The sequence below is a fragment of the Lipomyces arxii genome (assembly GCF_038497795.1).
Source record: "Lipomyces arxii strain Phaff 12-163 unplaced genomic scaffold V1512scaffold_11, whole genome shotgun sequence".
NCBI lineage: Eukaryota > Fungi > Ascomycota > Lipomycetes > Lipomycetales > Lipomycetaceae > Lipomyces > Lipomyces arxii.
Window position 1 is genome coordinate 148,968 of NW_027117710.1, and position 17,933 is coordinate 166,900.

General features: G+C 43.4%; 3 protein-coding genes across 3 annotated transcripts; 1 reads left to right on the top strand and 2 right to left on the bottom strand.

The window, feature by feature from the left end:
• Positions 1–687: 687 nt before the first annotated feature.
• V1512DRAFT_264576 (endo-1,3(4)-beta-glucanase) lies at positions 688–3,936 on the top strand. Its single transcript, XM_066916710.1, has 4 exons — positions 688–1,589; positions 1,643–2,690; positions 2,740–3,561; positions 3,610–3,936. The coding sequence occupies exons 1-4, from the start codon at positions 999–1,001 to the stop codon at positions 3,630–3,632; spliced, it is 2,484 nt and encodes an 827-aa protein (XP_066770754.1). The 5' UTR covers positions 688–998; the 3' UTR covers positions 3,633–3,936.
• V1512DRAFT_31791 (uncharacterized protein) lies at positions 3,761–15,785 on the bottom strand. The gene is made up of 12 exons (XM_066918343.1): positions 15,671–15,785; positions 15,427–15,562; positions 14,953–15,258; positions 12,338–14,903; positions 12,172–12,291; positions 12,045–12,122; positions 8,280–11,993; positions 4,557–8,234; positions 4,394–4,508; positions 4,251–4,344; positions 4,085–4,204; positions 3,761–4,032 (listed from the first exon to the last, which is right to left on the bottom strand). The coding sequence occupies exons 2-12, from the start codon at positions 15,472–15,474 to the stop codon at positions 3,922–3,924; spliced, it is 10,950 nt and encodes a 3,649-aa protein (XP_066770755.1). The 5' UTR covers positions 15,475–15,562; positions 15,671–15,785; the 3' UTR covers positions 3,761–3,921.
• A 76-nt stretch (positions 15,786–15,861) lies between these two features.
• V1512DRAFT_264582 (Di-sulfide bridge nucleocytoplasmic transport domain-containing protein) lies at positions 15,862–17,445 on the bottom strand. The gene is made up of 2 exons (XM_066916711.1): positions 16,273–17,445; positions 15,862–16,224 (listed from the first exon to the last, which is right to left on the bottom strand). The coding sequence occupies exons 1-2, from the start codon at positions 17,380–17,382 to the stop codon at positions 16,048–16,050; spliced, it is 1,287 nt and encodes a 428-aa protein (XP_066770756.1). The 5' UTR covers positions 17,383–17,445; the 3' UTR covers positions 15,862–16,047.
• Between the last annotated feature and the right edge of the window lie 488 nt (positions 17,446–17,933).

A 17,933-nucleotide genomic window follows, 5' to 3' on the forward strand; every position in this document is an offset into this window, starting at 1 on the left:
GTCAACCGCTCTAGTCGACTGATGTGAAGAAATTAGCTTCTGCTCATAATTCAATGATTTTTACATATATTTCAAGCATCTCACATAGTCTAGATTGACACGTCCGGTTTATTATTGGATGGGACCTTTCAATTCTGATTTTTTATTTGAACTGGAAATTTACAAATTTTTTTACACAAACTGCAGAAACTATAGATTTTTTGAAGGCAATAATACTGTCAAGAAATGATTTAGGTCTGCGAACAACCCCAAACCCCAACTGATTATTGGACTCATAGCCTTGAACCTTATCTTAGATAAGTTGGCAGTTCAGTAAACGTTAAAAATAACATACTTACCATGGTAATCTTTCTAGGGAGTATTTTTGTACCTGTTTCACTTTAAATGATTTTAAACTTTTGCTAAAGCAGATCTACATAAGCAAATTTAAATAAGTACTATAAAATACTTAAACAGTATAAAATATAGTTTGAAAACCTGCCAGTTATTGTGAAACAGTCATTCGGAGAATTTTACGTGATCGCCAAAATAATGAATGCTTGTTTAAGGAAAATGGCTGGCGCTAAAGACCCTTTGTAGTATCCGCTCCACGCCACATTTTCAGGGGTAGTCTGAATTTGGGATGAGCACCGCAGTTACCCCTGAATTTGAGAGAAAGAATCTCCCAATATTGTTATTTAGCCAGCCTCTTGATGAGTGTTTACCAAGATAATCTGGTTGAAATTACCTGTACCAGTGTTATGGTGGTCAGTCAGAGTGTTAGCGCGAACAGTGTGCGATTTCACACAAAGCAGGCCATTGGAGCTGTCTAAAGCTCGTTAACGTCTGGATTTGCATTATGGCCGGCTTGTATACAAAAGAGACCCATTTCCCATGTCCGGCCAGTTTTATTCTGTTGTTCCAGTACGCTCATTTGGCCGAACTACAGTCTTTTTTTATACATATATTTATATTTCGCTCTTTTGTTTCCCGTGACTGGTATTTTAGCACATATACTTATGACTTTTCCAGATTCATTTTATCCAACATGGCTTTTGCTGGTAGTATTGTCGCTCGCTCAGTTAACACTGGCTGTTCCAGTCACAACCGCACTTGTAGAGACGACAGTTGAGTCGTCTCAGACGGTTCAATTCCTTCGCTCGACCCCGAGCCCTGTCAAGAGTGCAGGTTACGTTGTATCGTCACTTGAAGTTGACGGTCGCTCCAATGCGCTGCCTTTTCCGACTGCTTCTTCGATAGTTCTGAATCCTTCTCCGCCTACATTTCCTACAAACTTGCCTGCTCCGGTTGATTTTGAAGCACTTCACGGCATCGATGCGGCTAGTGCAACAATCAACCTCTTCCGACCAGTTGCTACGTCGGCTCCTAGCACGCGATTTCCTAGACTACGACAGCATCCCGCTCAGCCCAAGGGTTTGTCGGCAAATTATATAAGCGGACAGACAATTCCCACTAACAACTTCTACACAAACTTGTTGCTGGGGGGTCAAGATAATGGTGTTTATGTATACCCATACATGGTCTGGTGGAACCAAGGTGTAGGCGGAGACTGGGGTCTTGCTGTCAGTCATACTTCCCGGAGCCAATTTGTGAGTTTCAAATTTATTTGACTTTAATGATGCTCTTTCTAACTATCGTCTAGACGTATGGTCCCGATCCAAATGCTAATCCCGTTCAGTACTTTATTAGCCCTATTGGTATTAGGTCGCTGTCTTTCTCTGCTGCAGAGTTTGACTCTGGCATGACTCTTCAACTTGATCATCCAAGTCAATTTTCAATCAATGCCACGTTCGCAGCCTCAGTCAGTAAATACGGTCGTGGTCATACTCTCAATGTTCCTCTTGTGCAAGGCGTCGGATTCGTGACTGGAATCTACAAGAATCTACAGCCCAAACTCACGTCTCTGGTTGGTATCAATGCTTTGATGGAAAGGAAGGCACCGATGCCCAACATGAGAAAGTACGTGGCCAAGCTCAATGATAACAACTACTGGGTCATCTACGTATCCATGAGATCCGGTGACTTTCAGCTGTCACTCGAAAACGCAAACACTATTCTTGCGTCTCGACGTGTGTCCAACGCCTACATTCAAGTTGCCAAAATGGTCTCAAACAGTGAGTCAGCTTATGACAAACACGCCGGAAAGTATAGCGTTGGTGCGTCCGTCAGTGGTACTTCATGGTACAGCGCAGCAACATATACCATCAACTACTGGACACGGAATGACAATGTTGCAAAGCAATTACTACTATTCGCGCTTCCTCACCATGTGACTTCGTTTACCAGTGCATTGAAAAGACGTTCGCTTGGATTCAGCCTTGACTCTCTTTCTAAAGGTAAAATGTACGCCTATAGTTCAAATCAGCTAGTTATGTCTGAGACCATACCTCGCTCAATACAATTCGCTCCATGGACAAGTATTCCAGGCAACAGTGCTACATATACAAAGGCAGCACTGGGCCAGATAACTAAAGCGGCTGTATCGGAGGTTGTGCAAGACATGAATGCCCAGACCAACACCGACTCAATGTACTTTGCAGGAAAGGCGTTGGACAAGTTTGCGTACATCTGTTACGTTTCGCACGATATTCTGAGAAACACAGCCATCACCAATTACTGCCTGAAGAACCTCAAGTCTGCCTTTGCTTTGTTTGCTCAGAACAAGCAGATCCACCCGTTGTACTATGACCGTAAGTTATTTGGTTGATAGTTGTCATCTGATCATCTGACACATAGTAGAAACATACAAAGGTTTGATTTCCAGTGCAGCCATTACAACCGGAGATCCAAACTCTGACTTTGGAAACTCGTATTACAACGATCATCATTTCCACTATGGCTACCACATCCATGCGGCAGCAATCATTGGCTACATCGACAATGCGCTCGGCGGTACATGGGTCAGGGACAACAAGGACTACGTCAACTCTCTGGTTCGCGACATCAACAACCCGTCCACAGAAGACAGCTACTTTCCACTTTCCCGCTCTTTTAGCTGGTTTCATGGACATTCATGGGCAAAAGGTGTTTTTGAGAGCTCAGATGGCAAAGACCAAGAATCATCGTCAGAAGACTATCATCACGCATATGCGATCAAACTTTGGGGTCAAGTGGTTAAAGACCAGTCGATGGAGATGCGCGGCGCGTTGATGATGGCAGTCATGAAACGGTCAATGAACTCATACATGCTCATGAACTCGACAAACACCATCCAGCCTAAAAACTTCATTGGAAACAAAGTCACCGGAATTCTATTTGAGAACAAGGTCGACCACACAACATACTTTGGTACAGAGCCACAGTACATCCAAGGCATTCATATGCTTCCAATCACACCAGTGTCATCGTACATGCGCTCGCCGACCTTCGTTAGAGAAGAGTGGAACAGTATCGTCGGCGCATTCGCACCGTCGTTGACAGACGGATGGAAAGGTGTTATGTACGCGAACTTGGCTCTGACTGACCCGCGAGCCGCATACAGATTCTTTACCGGATCAAGCTTTAATTCAAATTTTTTGGATGGTGGTGCCAGTCTGACTTGGTATCTTGCCTATATTGCGGGTACGAAGATTATGAATTTCTATAGTTTGACATACTAATATGTGACAGGTGTTGGTGGAGCTGCGGCCTAAAAAGAATAACAGGAATTAAGAAACAAATGGGAAAATTAAAGTATTAGGGAACGGTTTGCGATGTATGAATAAAAGAGCGTGTAGCTCGGTCTCGTTTTGGGTTTTGACTTAAACTGTTGAAAGCAATTTTTGATTTTCGGGATTGCGAGCATACCTCAGTTAAGTCAACTAAACAAGTAGTCTAATCAAATTGACTATCTGGCCGCTTTTAATTTGTTGACGGTTCAGTTCTGGGATTGTATAATGAAATAAAAAATTTCAATTAATTTCATAGAAATAATTACAATGTTTAAGCAAATCCAAATCCTTCACGGCCCTCTGTGATTGCCAATATTAAAGCATTTCGTAAAGCCTCGTACGAATCGTACTCCGGCATGTCGAGTTGATTAAAACAAGTATGCTAAACGGCCATGTTAGTATTCCGATACAAACACAACAGCAAACAAACTTACAGATGATGGTAATCTATCTTTCCGGCCGTAATCACGATGAATGTTAAATCTCGCTACGCCGTTCATACCTTCTAACTCTGCAAATCCATTCAAAGGAACCTTGCTGGTACCAGTAACAAACTGAATTGATTAGAAAATGACCGAACTCAGAAAAAAATTACTGTACCTGAAGCAGCTTCGCCCTTTCTTCCGGGTCAAACGACCGCACAGTACGCCAAAACCACTTTATTTGAGGAGAAGAAGGAGTGTAATTTTGATACCTGGGCAATATTAGATGAACGCCAGTATTGAATCAGGACATCAACTTACACAGTGTTGTTTCTCCAATCATCAACGTCAATATCCGGAAGTCCAGAAATAAGAAGCTCAAGCTCTTGCTCATCGAAGATTGATACGAAGTCCCGCGGAACGATGTCATAGAAACCTGTCACTCTTAGATTTACTTCCACTAATCACAAGAAAAATAACTTACCATTTAAGAAGCTGTCCAGTTGTTCTTTGACACCAGTAATCAAGCGATAGAACACAACAAGGCTCACATATTCGTTCTTGTTCTCCTCAGTTACTGGAATGTCTCTTCCATTTGGGACAAGATCTATAATTTTCTTGTCACCATAATCATCGGTTTCCAATGACATTGTTTCAGTGATAACGTCGGTGATATCGTTCTCCAACATCCAAACCAGCGATTTGTAGTACTCCAAATCGAGGGTCTCCATGTCCTTCAACGAGACCTGACGACCCAGAATTCGCTTGTACACTGCACGACTAAAATGGCAATCTAAAACCCGACCTTCAAACAAAGCTTTACCAATGATTCTCCCGATAAACTTGAAAAACAACAGATGCTCTGGGTTTACGCCCGAAGTGCGATTTGGATGGAAGGTTGTGCGATCAGATGCCACGGGTGTGAAAAGTGCGTAATCAGGATTAAACATTTGTCGAGCCAACACTTGAAACCATTCTCTTGTAAGTCCGCCGGCGTCGACTCCTTCTTCGCCGTGGAATCGAATATTAAGCTTTGAATACTTAATTTCGTCTCCAGTCTTGAAGTACATCGCCTTGTAAGAGTCCAGAAACACTTGGTCACGCCGAACATTAAGTGCCAAAGGGCGATGAATGTGTACACCTTGAGACCTAGAATGTAGCTGACGATTAAAGTAGTTGCGTTTGCTGTCAAAATCAAGAACCTTCGGATTCTTGACCAAGATCGAGAATGAACCACTCATGAGCTTGGGATTGTTGCGAACCATTTGATTAAGTATCTTACGATGGTCGTCTGTAAACTGAATAAATAGTTGGCGCATGCTATTCTCTGCATTCTTTGCCACACTAACAGGAGGAAGCGAACTTATTCGTATCAGACTCGCCGAAGCTTGGTCGGTAGAAGCAGCGGGCGTTTTCGGCTCCTTTAGCACTTCATGCTTGCACACAACCATGAATGCCTCAATGAGAGGCAACAGAACTGTGGCAACGTGTAACATATCTGGTCGGTCCTGGATTTCTTTCAAGCAGGTGCCCAAAGCAGTCCACAGAGCTTGAAAATCAAGACTAGAATATAACTCGATTGGCGAATCATCAATTACTTCAGAAGCCTCATTATCAGCACCATCCTTCTTATCGCGACTGAAATCAAATAAATAATCAACTGCAGTCAACACACGAAGAAGTTTGGCTTGATCAGAACTGGCAGGAGAAAACCTTGCCAGTGCCATTCCTTGAATTTCGGAGCCACTCTGTGCATTGCGAATTTGACTTGCCAGCTGCTCCAAATCGGTTGGTAGTGATTTTCCTAGTTCTTGAGCCTGCTTGATTAACTCATTGCCAAAAACTCCTTTGGCACCAGGAACAGCACACAAGCTCTGCATTGCTGCAAGAGTTTGCTGAAGTGTGCGGTTGGGACATTCCTGAGCGGTCAAAATGCCCACCATCAAAGACAAATTATGGTCCGGTATCAATGGAGGCAGAAGCTTTCTCTGCAGTGCCTGTTTCTTCTCATCTTCAGTAGGCTCTTGATCAGTTACCATTGCTTCTGTATGGACAGATACCTGAGAATCGGATACCATGGGACCGTCAGCAACAGCTTGCACAGGTGCAGACTCTACCAGTTTATTGGTCTCTTCTGATTTCTTTTTCGTTAGAACCTGCAAAGGTCGAGTGATTTCCTGGAAAAGCATTGACAACATATCCATCGCGACAGTGTTATCACGGATCTGTGGTCTATCCAATAGCGAAAGTAAAATGTTGATCGGATAACGGGATGCCTTTGTTGCTGGTACCTCTTTCACCTTTCCCTTGCGGCTAAACGTTCTTTTCAATCCAACAGGCGTCTCGTGTTCGATTAGAAAATATGATGCCAACTGGTGGTTAACGTCAATAATATGATTTAATGCCTGAAGACACTGCTGTGTCAGCACAAGCGGAGGAACTTCGACAGTACCGTAAGTACTGGAAATTTTACCAGCTTTCATTGGGGTTACTGGAGTCTTAGGAGTCACCGCTGCCTTACTTGGAGTGTTTCCAATTAGCTGCTGTGGTCTAGCTCTGGCCGATATTTGCGCAAAACTCTTCTCCACCGAAGCAACATCGATACTGCCGTCTTGTAAAATTGAAAGTATCATGTTAAACAATTCTGCTCGACTTTGCCTATTAGCTGTGACGCTAACCAGCATATCGTACAACGGATTTCGCTGGTTTGCACTTTGATTCTGTGGGAGATATAAAAGCCGAACCAATGAGGCAACTCCACTTCTGTCCACCAATTGAATGCCATTTCTGGATGACACTGGCTTAGAGCTTCCTCTAACACCAGTAGGCGGCAATCTAGGAATGTTTGGAATGTGACGTCCGTGAAGACGGGGAATAACTGGAGGCTCAACTTCCAAGGTGTCATTAATGCTGTATAGATTGTGTCGGCGCTGCAACTCATGTGCCTCATCTACAATAGTTGAAGGCAAATGTGATAACGATTCTTCGTCTTGCTCAGCCAAGATAGTCTGTCTCAATGCAGGATTCAAAGTAGCAAAAAAAGAAGCAAACTCAGCGTCTGGAGTAGCTGTTGTAGCAGGCGCAGAGGTAGCTGGTGCTTCCCGTAACTCGCGCTCACGCTGGGCACGTCGTCGTTCAGCCGCTTCTTGTTGGAGAAGCTCTTCTCTGATATTGGGTGGTAATGCTGCCAAAAATTCAGCCTCAATCTCAGATTCTTGTGCCTCGACGCTATTGTTGTTGCTGGCTGTCTGCGTTTCACGAATGTGGGCCGCAAGAACCTCCTCACGCATGGAGTCAGGCAAAGCTTCTAAAAACGACGGATCAATGCCCATTCCTGTGATGTCTATATCACGACCACCAACTGCAACAATCACTCTTGGCTCAGCTGTGGCACTGGATGTAGCGCCGTCATTATCAGCGTCAGTGGATTCAACTTTGTTGTCGGTGCTGCTTTCAACATCTTCCATTTTCCCACTTCTGGTGTCATCTTGTTGAGCAGCGCTTGAAGCATCAGTTTCTTCAGTAATGCGCATAGCATCGTTTTCTTCTGCTGCTTTGCGCTCAGCTTCAGCCTTTTCGCGCTCCAATGCTTCTTTCTCTTCTTTCTCTACACGTTCACGGGTCTCCTGTTTGATCCGTTCTCGTTCCTTTCTCCTTTCTGCAGCCTCCTGCGCTTTGCGTTCTTGTGTTTCCTTGACTGCAATTGGAAGAAGATAGTTTAGTATGTGATTAACAACATGGGAAGCCTTGTCGTTCACAGCAGAGTTGCCAAATAACATCCTAGCTTCCTCCTGCCATCGAATCAGGGTCGACTTCGGATTCATTGACGATACAACAGCCCATGGATCTTCGCGGGCCTGTCTTTGAGAACGAGAAGTGCGGCCCCCATAATAGTCCGTATCTTGATTCATAGAAGTGGCGACAAAAGGATCAGAAGCATTACCCCCACGTTGTCGAAAGTGGTGATGCCGAACGACATGTTGAAATAAGTCATCCAAAACTTGCAAATCACCCTCACCTGCGATTCTACGACTGAAAGGGAAGTATGATCGGTATGAAGAGTCGTCACCAGTTCTTAAGCTTCTAGCAATATTTCCCGGCATCTCTTCGTTTGGTGGCTGAATAAGCAACGGGTTCAATGCAGCATCAAAATCGTTCCATCCTGTTTTTTATTAGCCGGCGCAACTTTAATTAATGGTGTACATACCACGCGCAGAGTAGCGACCTCCTGCTGTAAAAGAATGATTGTCCCGATGATTAGCAATGTCATAACCAAACACTTCTTCAAGTTCCCATGCGGAATGAATGTCTGCATCCTGTTCAAGCTCATCTGCATAGTCGATTTCGTTAGGGAGAAGCATTTCATCTGATTCTTCGCCGTCATCCTCCTCGGCTTCTTCATCTTCATCTTCGTCCATCTCTCCATCTTGTTCGGGTGTTCCAACATCATCACCAAGTGCTCTAGCAATCTCCTCCAAAGGATCACCGTCACCAAATCCTTCCATTGCTTCACCGTCAAGATCAGCAGAGAGCCATTCATCTTCCTCATCATAGTCTTCAATGCTTTCACCATCAAGGTCATCATCTTCATCATCCTCACCATCATCGGATTCATCGTGCTCACCGTCTTCTTCTGACTGACCGGAGCCATCAATCTCACCAGTTACCACGATTTCGACATCCATTCCACCATCGTCCTCAACATCGTCATCCTCTTGTTCTGTGTAATCATCGCCAGTCTCTACTTCCTCGTCATATTCCATCTCTTCATCATACTCTGTCATTCCTTCTTCGTCAGCAGTATCATCTGAATGAGGGCCATCGTCATCTTCCTCCGAATACTCCATTTCTTCACCGTTATCCAAGTCGCTACCTTCGGACTCCTCATCATCATAGTCCATACCTTCCTGAACTTCAAAAAGTCCAAGTGCGGAATTAGAAAACAAATTTGGTGTCTCTTCTCGATAGTCCTCATGACTAGAACTAGCAGAAATGTAGTCTTCATCCACAGGGTCTGTTGGCTTAGACAATTCATCTGACAGCTCAAGAGACACGCGAGCCAGTCGCGTCAGTGGCTTAAGCAATGTTCGAACGACTTTCTGCGATTCAGGAAAATTTAAATCAATATCGTTTAGCGCAGTGGTAACAGCTGATGTAAAATTTTTCTCAAACATTATCTTGGCCATGGCGTTATCATTTTCACTAGGTAAGAAAACGTTTGCCGGCCTGCCAACTCCAGGATTATTGACAGCCCGACTATTCAGAAATTTGTAGCACAAATCGCCAAGTGTTATCAAACGAGAGTACTTAACTCCTAATGAATAAGCAGACGAAGAAGCGTCACGGATTGCACGAAGAGTAGCATCAAGAACAAATCTCCGAAGCTGCGAAATTGTAGAATCGTCACCAGCATCTTGATTTTTCTCATGAGTACTTGTAATCAATGCATACAGTAGTCTCGCAGTCATGTTTGAAATACACGCTCTCTTTTTTTGCTGAATGTCTTCAGGCCCAAACATGCTACCGATGAGCAACATCTCATTGAAGAAGTAATTGAGAACAGCAAGTCGAGGCTTCGAGACCGCAGTAGCAGTCTGACTTTTCCGCGAAAAGCTGATAAAATCAAGCTTGCATTGATCATACGATGAGAGCAACTCAGTAATAATCTCAAACAGATATCCACGATAAAGAAATTGAGGATGATCAGCTGCAACAAACTCTGGCTTCTGATTAAGATCTGCAGTATCATCGTCCTCTGGCGATTCCGGTAGTTTGATAACATCCTCCTTTGTTGCCATTAACTCGTTTAAAAGGAAGTGCATAACACTGGAAGTCTTTTCCATTGCCGCGGTTCTCACAAGAGTGGAAGACTCCGGCGGCTTAACATCGATCATTTCTTTATCAGCGTCTGGAGCCGGATCCACAGGAACTTCCTTCGTACTACCACTCTTAGATTCCGCTTCTGGTTTTTCATCCTTTTCATCCTTCTTGAGAGTAATAAACAAATTCTTTAATGAAGAATCTGCTAGCCGGACTTTACAAATCCTGTTTGTAACCTTAACAAATAACACCGGATCTCTAAGAACCAATTGCGCGTTCCCTCGAATATACTCCATGACTTGGAAACCTGACAAATCAAACACCGAGTGATCATGGATTGACACATATTTCTTGATTTCAGTTTCAAATAAGCTCTCTAAAATTTTTGGATAATCAATAACATGTCGCAAAATAATGCTGGTGCAACTTCTGATACGGAGCTTGTTTTCACCAGTGGTGTTTTGAATAGCCTTGAATAATTCAGCAACAACACCTGTATCAAAAGCTTCAACCGCATAGTCATGGTTTCGGGTGACGATCACTAGTACTCGCGCGACTGAGATAGCCAAGTCGCCAAATTTCGCAATAGGAAGTTGCTGAATGGCTGAAAACAACCTTCGTCGGATAACGTCTGGAATTTCATCCAGCTCAAGAATGGGTCCAGTCGCATTATGCTCAAAAGGAATTGGCCTTGGCTGCTCCGCATTCGATAACATGAGTTCAATAATTAACAAAACATCCGGAACCCACAACGCGGAGTTTACAAGTTCATCACTTTCGTCAAACTGCAAGAGATTGATGAACAAATCCCAGTGTGCCTGCAAATCCGGCAGCGAATTTGTGAAAAATGTCTCAGTTTGCAAAAAAAGACCAAGCAAATGAGCTGCCGACTGCTTTGCGTCACCTTTGGAAACATCTGTATGTTCAATGCCACTAATAAAATCGATCATTTGAACAACGGCTCGCTTTTGTTGCTCCGTTGAAAAAGCTTTAGTATCAAACACAGCAGTCAAGAGTCCAGAAAGGTCAAATACGATATCAGCGTTGTGAGACAAAATTGCTAGACACCTTTCCACCAGTCTTTGTTGAATTTCAACACGCAAATCCTGTAATTCAGCCACGGCCATCTTCACTTTTCCTGATCGTTCCACAGCTGCAGTTGGTGCCGATTCAATTTCATTATCTGGCATAGGCGTGTCTTCGCTGTCAATCACGACCGGCTCAGCTTCATCAGCCTCGTTCCGAACTTGTAATACCTCGGATTCTGAGATAGAGAAATCAGCTTCTTCATTTGAACCCTCATTTGCTACTGGGCTTTCGGTAATCAGAGGCTGAGTCTCGGTTGCGACAGACTCTTCATCCGCATTCAAGTCCGCTTCATCTACAGAAACGTCTCCAAGGTCTATTCTTCCATAAGCGCTCTCCGACTCTGTAGGCGTTGCTGACTCTGAAGAAAACAAACGTGAACCGCGGTTGTCGATCAAGAAATCTGCTGCAGTCCCAACTCGCTGACTTGATCTGCGAAGCGCAACTTCCACAGACGGTCTAGGGAATCCCAAGTCCATGAGCTGTCGCACACCATCATCGGCGACCTCAAACGACTGGGCTGTTAGGCGATCTGATGACCATGCGCGATCCGATGAAGTTATGGCCTTAGTCTCTCCTTCAGCCGCCATAACAGCAGTCAAAATACTAACCAAAATTTTTAGAATTGGCGATGTTGCATTCAAAATCTCGTCGGACTCCCAAAGTTTTTTGATCGTAGGCATGATTGCCAGTCGCAATTCCACCAAGAATTGACTTTGATTAAAATAATCTGGATATTCTCGATTGAAGTCGTTTGTAGCTAAACTGCCGGTTTGTGAGGATTCCAAAACAGATTTTGCGTTGACCAGCGACGATAAAATCTGGAGGACGACAACATCACCAAAAGACATAGCTTGTTTTGACAACAACGACTTGTCCCCTTCTTCAAGAGGTGGCATGTTTTTGAGCTCGTACCAGAATGACTCTAGAATCTTGACTAGTAACTGAATACCACCTTGTCGCTTGAAGCAAATGACCACGACCGTTTGTAGACTTGGTACAGATCCTCTCTGGTCTACAACTTAAGTCAGCATTATCAACTCATACTAGGCGACGAATCACTCACCGTCAAACAGAAGGTTTCGACTAGCCGAAAGTAACAGCAACCAAAATGCAAATTTATCCCTCTCGTCAGGAAATTGCTCTGAAAAATCAGTTAAAACGACGCCATATAAAATAATAATGGAGCTCACCAATCCGACTGTACGACATGCTCTTCACTAAAGCGGATGCAACCATTTCCCCTACTAAAAAGCCGTGCTTCTTTTGAGAAACGTCAGGTGATCGACGAGAGATTGCGAGCTTAGCAAGTCCTACAAACAGGTCAGAAATTTCCAAATATGCGAATTTTATACATGCCTGCAAAAATCTTGCTCATTGAACCCGGTATCTGACTGACCATATATCGAATAACTTTGACGTTCTTGTACCGGTTGTCAGAAACATCTGTCTTAGCTTCTGCCTCGGCTATCTCCTGGCGACGTTCCTGCTCGTTGTACCGATTTCTGACGTCGTCGAAGTTGAGAACCCGGGAAGCATCCCGCCATTCGTCAGAGAGACCCTTAGTGATTGCAATATCTTCCCATAAACAAACGCGTTGCAACTGCCCAAAATCGTCCAAGAGCTGTTCAAATTCTCCGACGGTGCTGAACGGCTGAATCATTGGTAATGTCGACTTTGAATGCGGGTAGATCATGTGAGAATACATTTGAGACAGCAACAGAACAAAACAATGAACTGCATTTAACGCCTTTAAAAAGCTCGACGCGGAATCAGTATCTTCGTTTTCCAAAGTTACAAAGAACGACGTAGACTCATTGTAATGTAAAAATTCTTTCAGATCTCTCATAGTAGCAGCACATGATTTAAGAATTGTTGTGATTGTCCAGAATGTGTCAACTTCGGTAGCCAACCTGAATACTCGAGCAAGTGAAACAGCAGCGGTTCTCGACGGAAAATCATAAGGCAGACTCGGTAATCGATATAATTTGGCAAGTTGAACTAAACCTTCTCGTTTAATAAAGTCTATGCAATGGTTTGAGTTCTGCAAAAAAGCTTCAAGGAATCTGGCCAGACAGTCAATTAGCGGCACAACTTCAGAGGTCGCGTCTTGTACCACGAGCTCTTCGTCAGCCTCTGTCTTTAATACGTTATCCGACACTGGGAAAAATCGAACACCGCCTTGCATGGTTTCACCTTCTTTGCAGATATCTACCGCAATCTGCACGATTTCAGTCATAATCTCTTCTTTGAGAGCAGGATGATGTCGAGCCATCTCATCAAAAGCATTTCCGAGATTATTTGGAACACTAGTGAGAGCCATGATTTGAGCGTGGAAGCGCATCTTGAAAACTTGAAAGTACTTCTTGAGTGCGCCAGTCGACTGTACCAACTCCAAACCAGAATTATTCAAGCAAATTGCGCCGATGGCATGTGGTATAGCATTCGTCTTAGATAGCTTGATCAGCTCTGGAATCGAGTCGATGAAGACTTGGGGTAATCCAGACTCATTAATGATTGTATATGATGTCGGCTCGTTGTGGATGAAGGTAGACATCATGTCGATGACGCAAGATGTGATATTTGTGCCAAACACAGCCGAATGCGAGATGATTTTTTTCAAACACTCCAGAATAGGCGACTCAACTAAGTTGCGAAGTTGATCAGCATTACCAGTAGACTGCATCATGCTAAGCAAAAGTTTGAAGGATGATTTTAAGCAGAGGGCTCGAACAAAGTTAATCTTATAGTCTACCAAAATGGATCCTTCGATATCTTCTGGATTTGAGATAGCGTAATCAACTTCTGCCGTAATGCGTTTCACCATGAGATCCAATCCACCGACCTGTACAAACTCATTGAATGCACTTTGAGCAATGCAAACCATATGCTGAAAGACACCAATAGCCATAGACAACGTACTGAAATCTTGTGTATCAGTGTCGATAAGTTGGACCATGACTTGAACTAGACCAGCTGTCACCAGCACTTGCATGGAATGTGTGTTTGAAGCCAACACTTGAACAAGCGAAAACAACCGATCGGCAAAGTATTCGTCCACAAACAATCCACTCTCGAGGTCCATGACGACTTGGCGAACAATGTACAAAAGCACACCATGATTGACATTTGCGCTCAGAGAAGACAAAATTTCATTGTGTCGAACTCTATGATGTGCGAGAGCATGCAAAGCTTCAAGAGCCAAGGTACGTAAAGGGATAGAGACCGTATTGTCCGGATGAATCACTTCACAAAGAGACGGAATGAGCTGGCTGTTTGCTGCAAATAGTCGAGTCTGAAGTGTATTTTCCTGGCCAATGTAGGCCAAAAACTCAATTGCTAAACATCTGACAGCAGTCAGTGACTCTCTCAGCGCAAGCCCTTCCTGACCAGGTGTACAAGCTTTAGCAACCATAATTTTCAAAAATGCGTCTACTTGAAAATCTTTAGGAACCTCGTTGAACATCTGAGTGAGCAAAGCCTCGAGTGACATCTGCGCTACTTGTTGTTTGGATATACTGTATGTTAAGACTCCATCAGTTGGTCTTGCCTCTCCTGGAGTTACTGGTGTCTCTGGAAGACCAATTGTCACAGGAGACGGTGTGACTGGCAGTGGCGGCAAGTCAGGGTTGGATAGAGTGCCAAACGTTGCAGCACGATAATATTGCAGAGTAACTGTTGACCACGAATCATCTAGAGGTTTTGATGCATCAAGCAAATCAACTAATGAAACTTTTGATGTTAAATCCAACGAAGCGGCAGGTGGAAATGCATTTGCAAGTTTGAACATTTTCTCCTGACTAATGATGAAAATCGAAGATCGACCAGTGTTTGCCTGTGCGTATCGTTGAGCCAAACGCGCACACACCTTCAAATTTGATACCAAGATTGGCAAAGAAGTCACGTAAAGAAGGTTTGTCAAAAACTAACGAATTAATCAGTCACCAATTTTATGAGATCAAACTAAGTCTTACCGATCCGCTAGCGTAGAGGCTTCTGTGCGAGCAATGCTCCAACAGCAATGCCGTAAGGTCAAGCACGGCGACAATCAGCTTCTCTTCAGCAGATTCAAAAATGTAGGCCGTAGGCATATTTGTACGAAGACCAGATTTGGTAACGGCTCTCTGAAGAATATCGTCAAACCGGTTTAATACGTTTATCCAGTGATGCATATCTCCACGAGGTTGATCCCAAGAATTCCCGTAATTTTGAATATGCTCAGTTAAATCCGACTCAGGACAAGTCTCCAATAACGTGATAAAATTCTTGAGTGAAGGAGGCTATAGTAAAGTTAGACCGCACAAGGCTGAGATCAGGTTGCACAAAAGAATTAGTGATTTGCACAAAACACAAGCTTCGGAAAATATTGCCTACGATGCTTTATATGTGTCTAGTACTTTCACAAACCCATTTTACTGCAACACAGACGAGAGAACATCGAAATATACCATATGGGCCAGCCTTTTGGCCGATGCAGAACTTTTCTTAATCTTCATTTTGGAAGATCTTTCAATTAACAAATGACCAAACAAGTATCAAATCAAATGCCTGGTTTAATTGAAAAACAGAGAAGACCGCCGAGATCTGTGGTTGAAGGTTAGCACTCTATTTGATATTTAAAGCAGCCTCTAGATCAGCATGCGGACATGAGCGTTCCATCGCGGACAGTAAAAAACTAATAAAAAAACTCACCTTTAAATTCTAATTGTTTGCTCACGCTATTTAGTTCAAAATTTGCCTAACTACAATAATAGTGTACAAGATAATTATTATACAGGCCAAATCGTCTGAATTCGTTGAATTTACGAACGACGTTCAGACGCGTTCTTCACAGTAGAGTTTTCAGATACCGGTACATGTCGACTACTGCTTACATTACGTTATGAACAAATGACATGCAGTTTTCACATATACACTACACCACTTCATGAGGCAGGTTCATAGATCTTTAACTACCACAGTAACATTCCTTGTATGGGCATTCATTCGTACATAACCATCCAAACACCATCATCCCACTAATACAAACTGTGCCTAAAATTGCACACCGCAAGTTTGATCTTAAACAACTATGATATAGGTACTAACGCGCCTTTATCATTTAAGTTCTCGGACTTGCTGCGAAACAAGGCGCGCTCTTTTACTTGTGATTGCTGATTTTGTATCATATGCTGCGGAGGCAAATGCGGAGTTGCCTTGCTAGATGACACGTAAAGAGAGCCAAAAATCAAGCACAGGACAAACATCTAGCCAAATTAGCGAGCTACTTACAATCAAAAACTCACTTTTCGTACCATCGTTTTGTATGAAATTGGTTCAATGAAACTGTTAACTATGCCGGCAATAGTCTCAGCACCAATGCTGGCTCTACCAACAGCATTTGAATCGCTATTCATGCACGTCTTCCACTCGGCGCACTGTGCTTCAAACGCAGGCAATCGCAAATCACCGCACCTGTTCAACATGTAATTTTTCCCGCACTGTGCTATGATTGCTTCAGCTTCGGCAACTGATTCCTCGACTTTACGCGCAATATCGTGACGGATCATGAGTACAAATGAAAATATGAGGTAGAACATTACCAGTACCAGAAAAACATTAAAAACAAGTTGCAGGTATGATGCGAAAACGTAAGGTAAATTGTCGTGATGTGACAAGAATGTGAGAAGCGAGCCATTCGATTGCTGTATGGTCGCCAATTGGTTATTTCCTTCTGAAATCGACCGGGATACCTTCCTGGATGAATTTATTCTTGAGCTTGATCCTTTCCTCGGCGACAACATAATAGTTTCTCGAACAATCATTTTCTTCCCACTCCAGCTCTGCTCGGATCCGCTATAGTCAGAGTTGTCTTCTTCGCTATCCGAATTTTCTTGAATGTATTGCTTTTGCTTTTTCTGCTTTCTGGGTGACTTTCTCGGTAATAACTTTTTGCAAGACTTCATGAACTGTCCCACTGGACTAGAAGCAGCCGGACTGTCATCTTTACCGCGAAATCTGCGTGATGACGTCTTCCTCGGATCAACATTTTCTTTTGTACTACTATCAAGATCTATAAAATTCTCCTTGTTAGGGCTCGGTGTCATTGGTGAAGATTCCATCATCATCTCCACATCATTATCGCCATTGCCGTCGATTACCACAGGTGTGTCAATAGACGCGCCTCGTCCATATGACGGGCTCTCGTACACGTTTGAATAAAATCTTGAAGACGGTGCTGCATTGATTTTAAAACTGGTTCTTGGCGTAACAAATGGGGTCTGTTCTGGCACATAGCTACCAGGTCCATTATACCGCCCTTGCAAGTGTTGTGTATTTACAGCTTGCAAAAATGGCGATTCAGTAGGAACTGGTCCGACAGAGTCGTACTGAAAATCCATAGGCGACTCTTGACCCCGCATCATTTTAGAAACAATCTTACTTTAAGGCTGTCACAGAGAACAGCTGGCTACTAACCACACTGTAAGTCTTTTTGTTTTGATTTGGTTGCCAGGACAATTTTGTGTGTCCTTCTTTTTAACCCTAACCGTCAAAAGTAAACAAAGGCTGTTTCTTTCACTCAGTCTGGCATTCATCATGGCATTTTAATAAATAAAGTCAAATTGATTTACGCCCTTAGATACAGTTAGGTTTTAGTGACTTACTACAAAAGTCGAAATTAACGGTGACTGTAGTATGAGTGTGAGATTAGCCTAGGCTAAATACAAGCCGCGACGAAGTATAGCAAAGTTGCTTAAAGGCAAATTGAATCCTCAAGCAGAAAATAAAAGCGCTAGATATCTATCAAAGAGTACAGCGGCGTGACGGCCATCAACGCGCATCAATGTCAGTTCTATGAACTCTTGCCCGGACAAGCCGAACTCACATTAGGGGTGGACACAATGAGTTTGGACGTGTAGTACAAAGAAGATCCAAAAGTGTCACTTTGGCCAGCTTAGTGGCATTCGCCCTATAG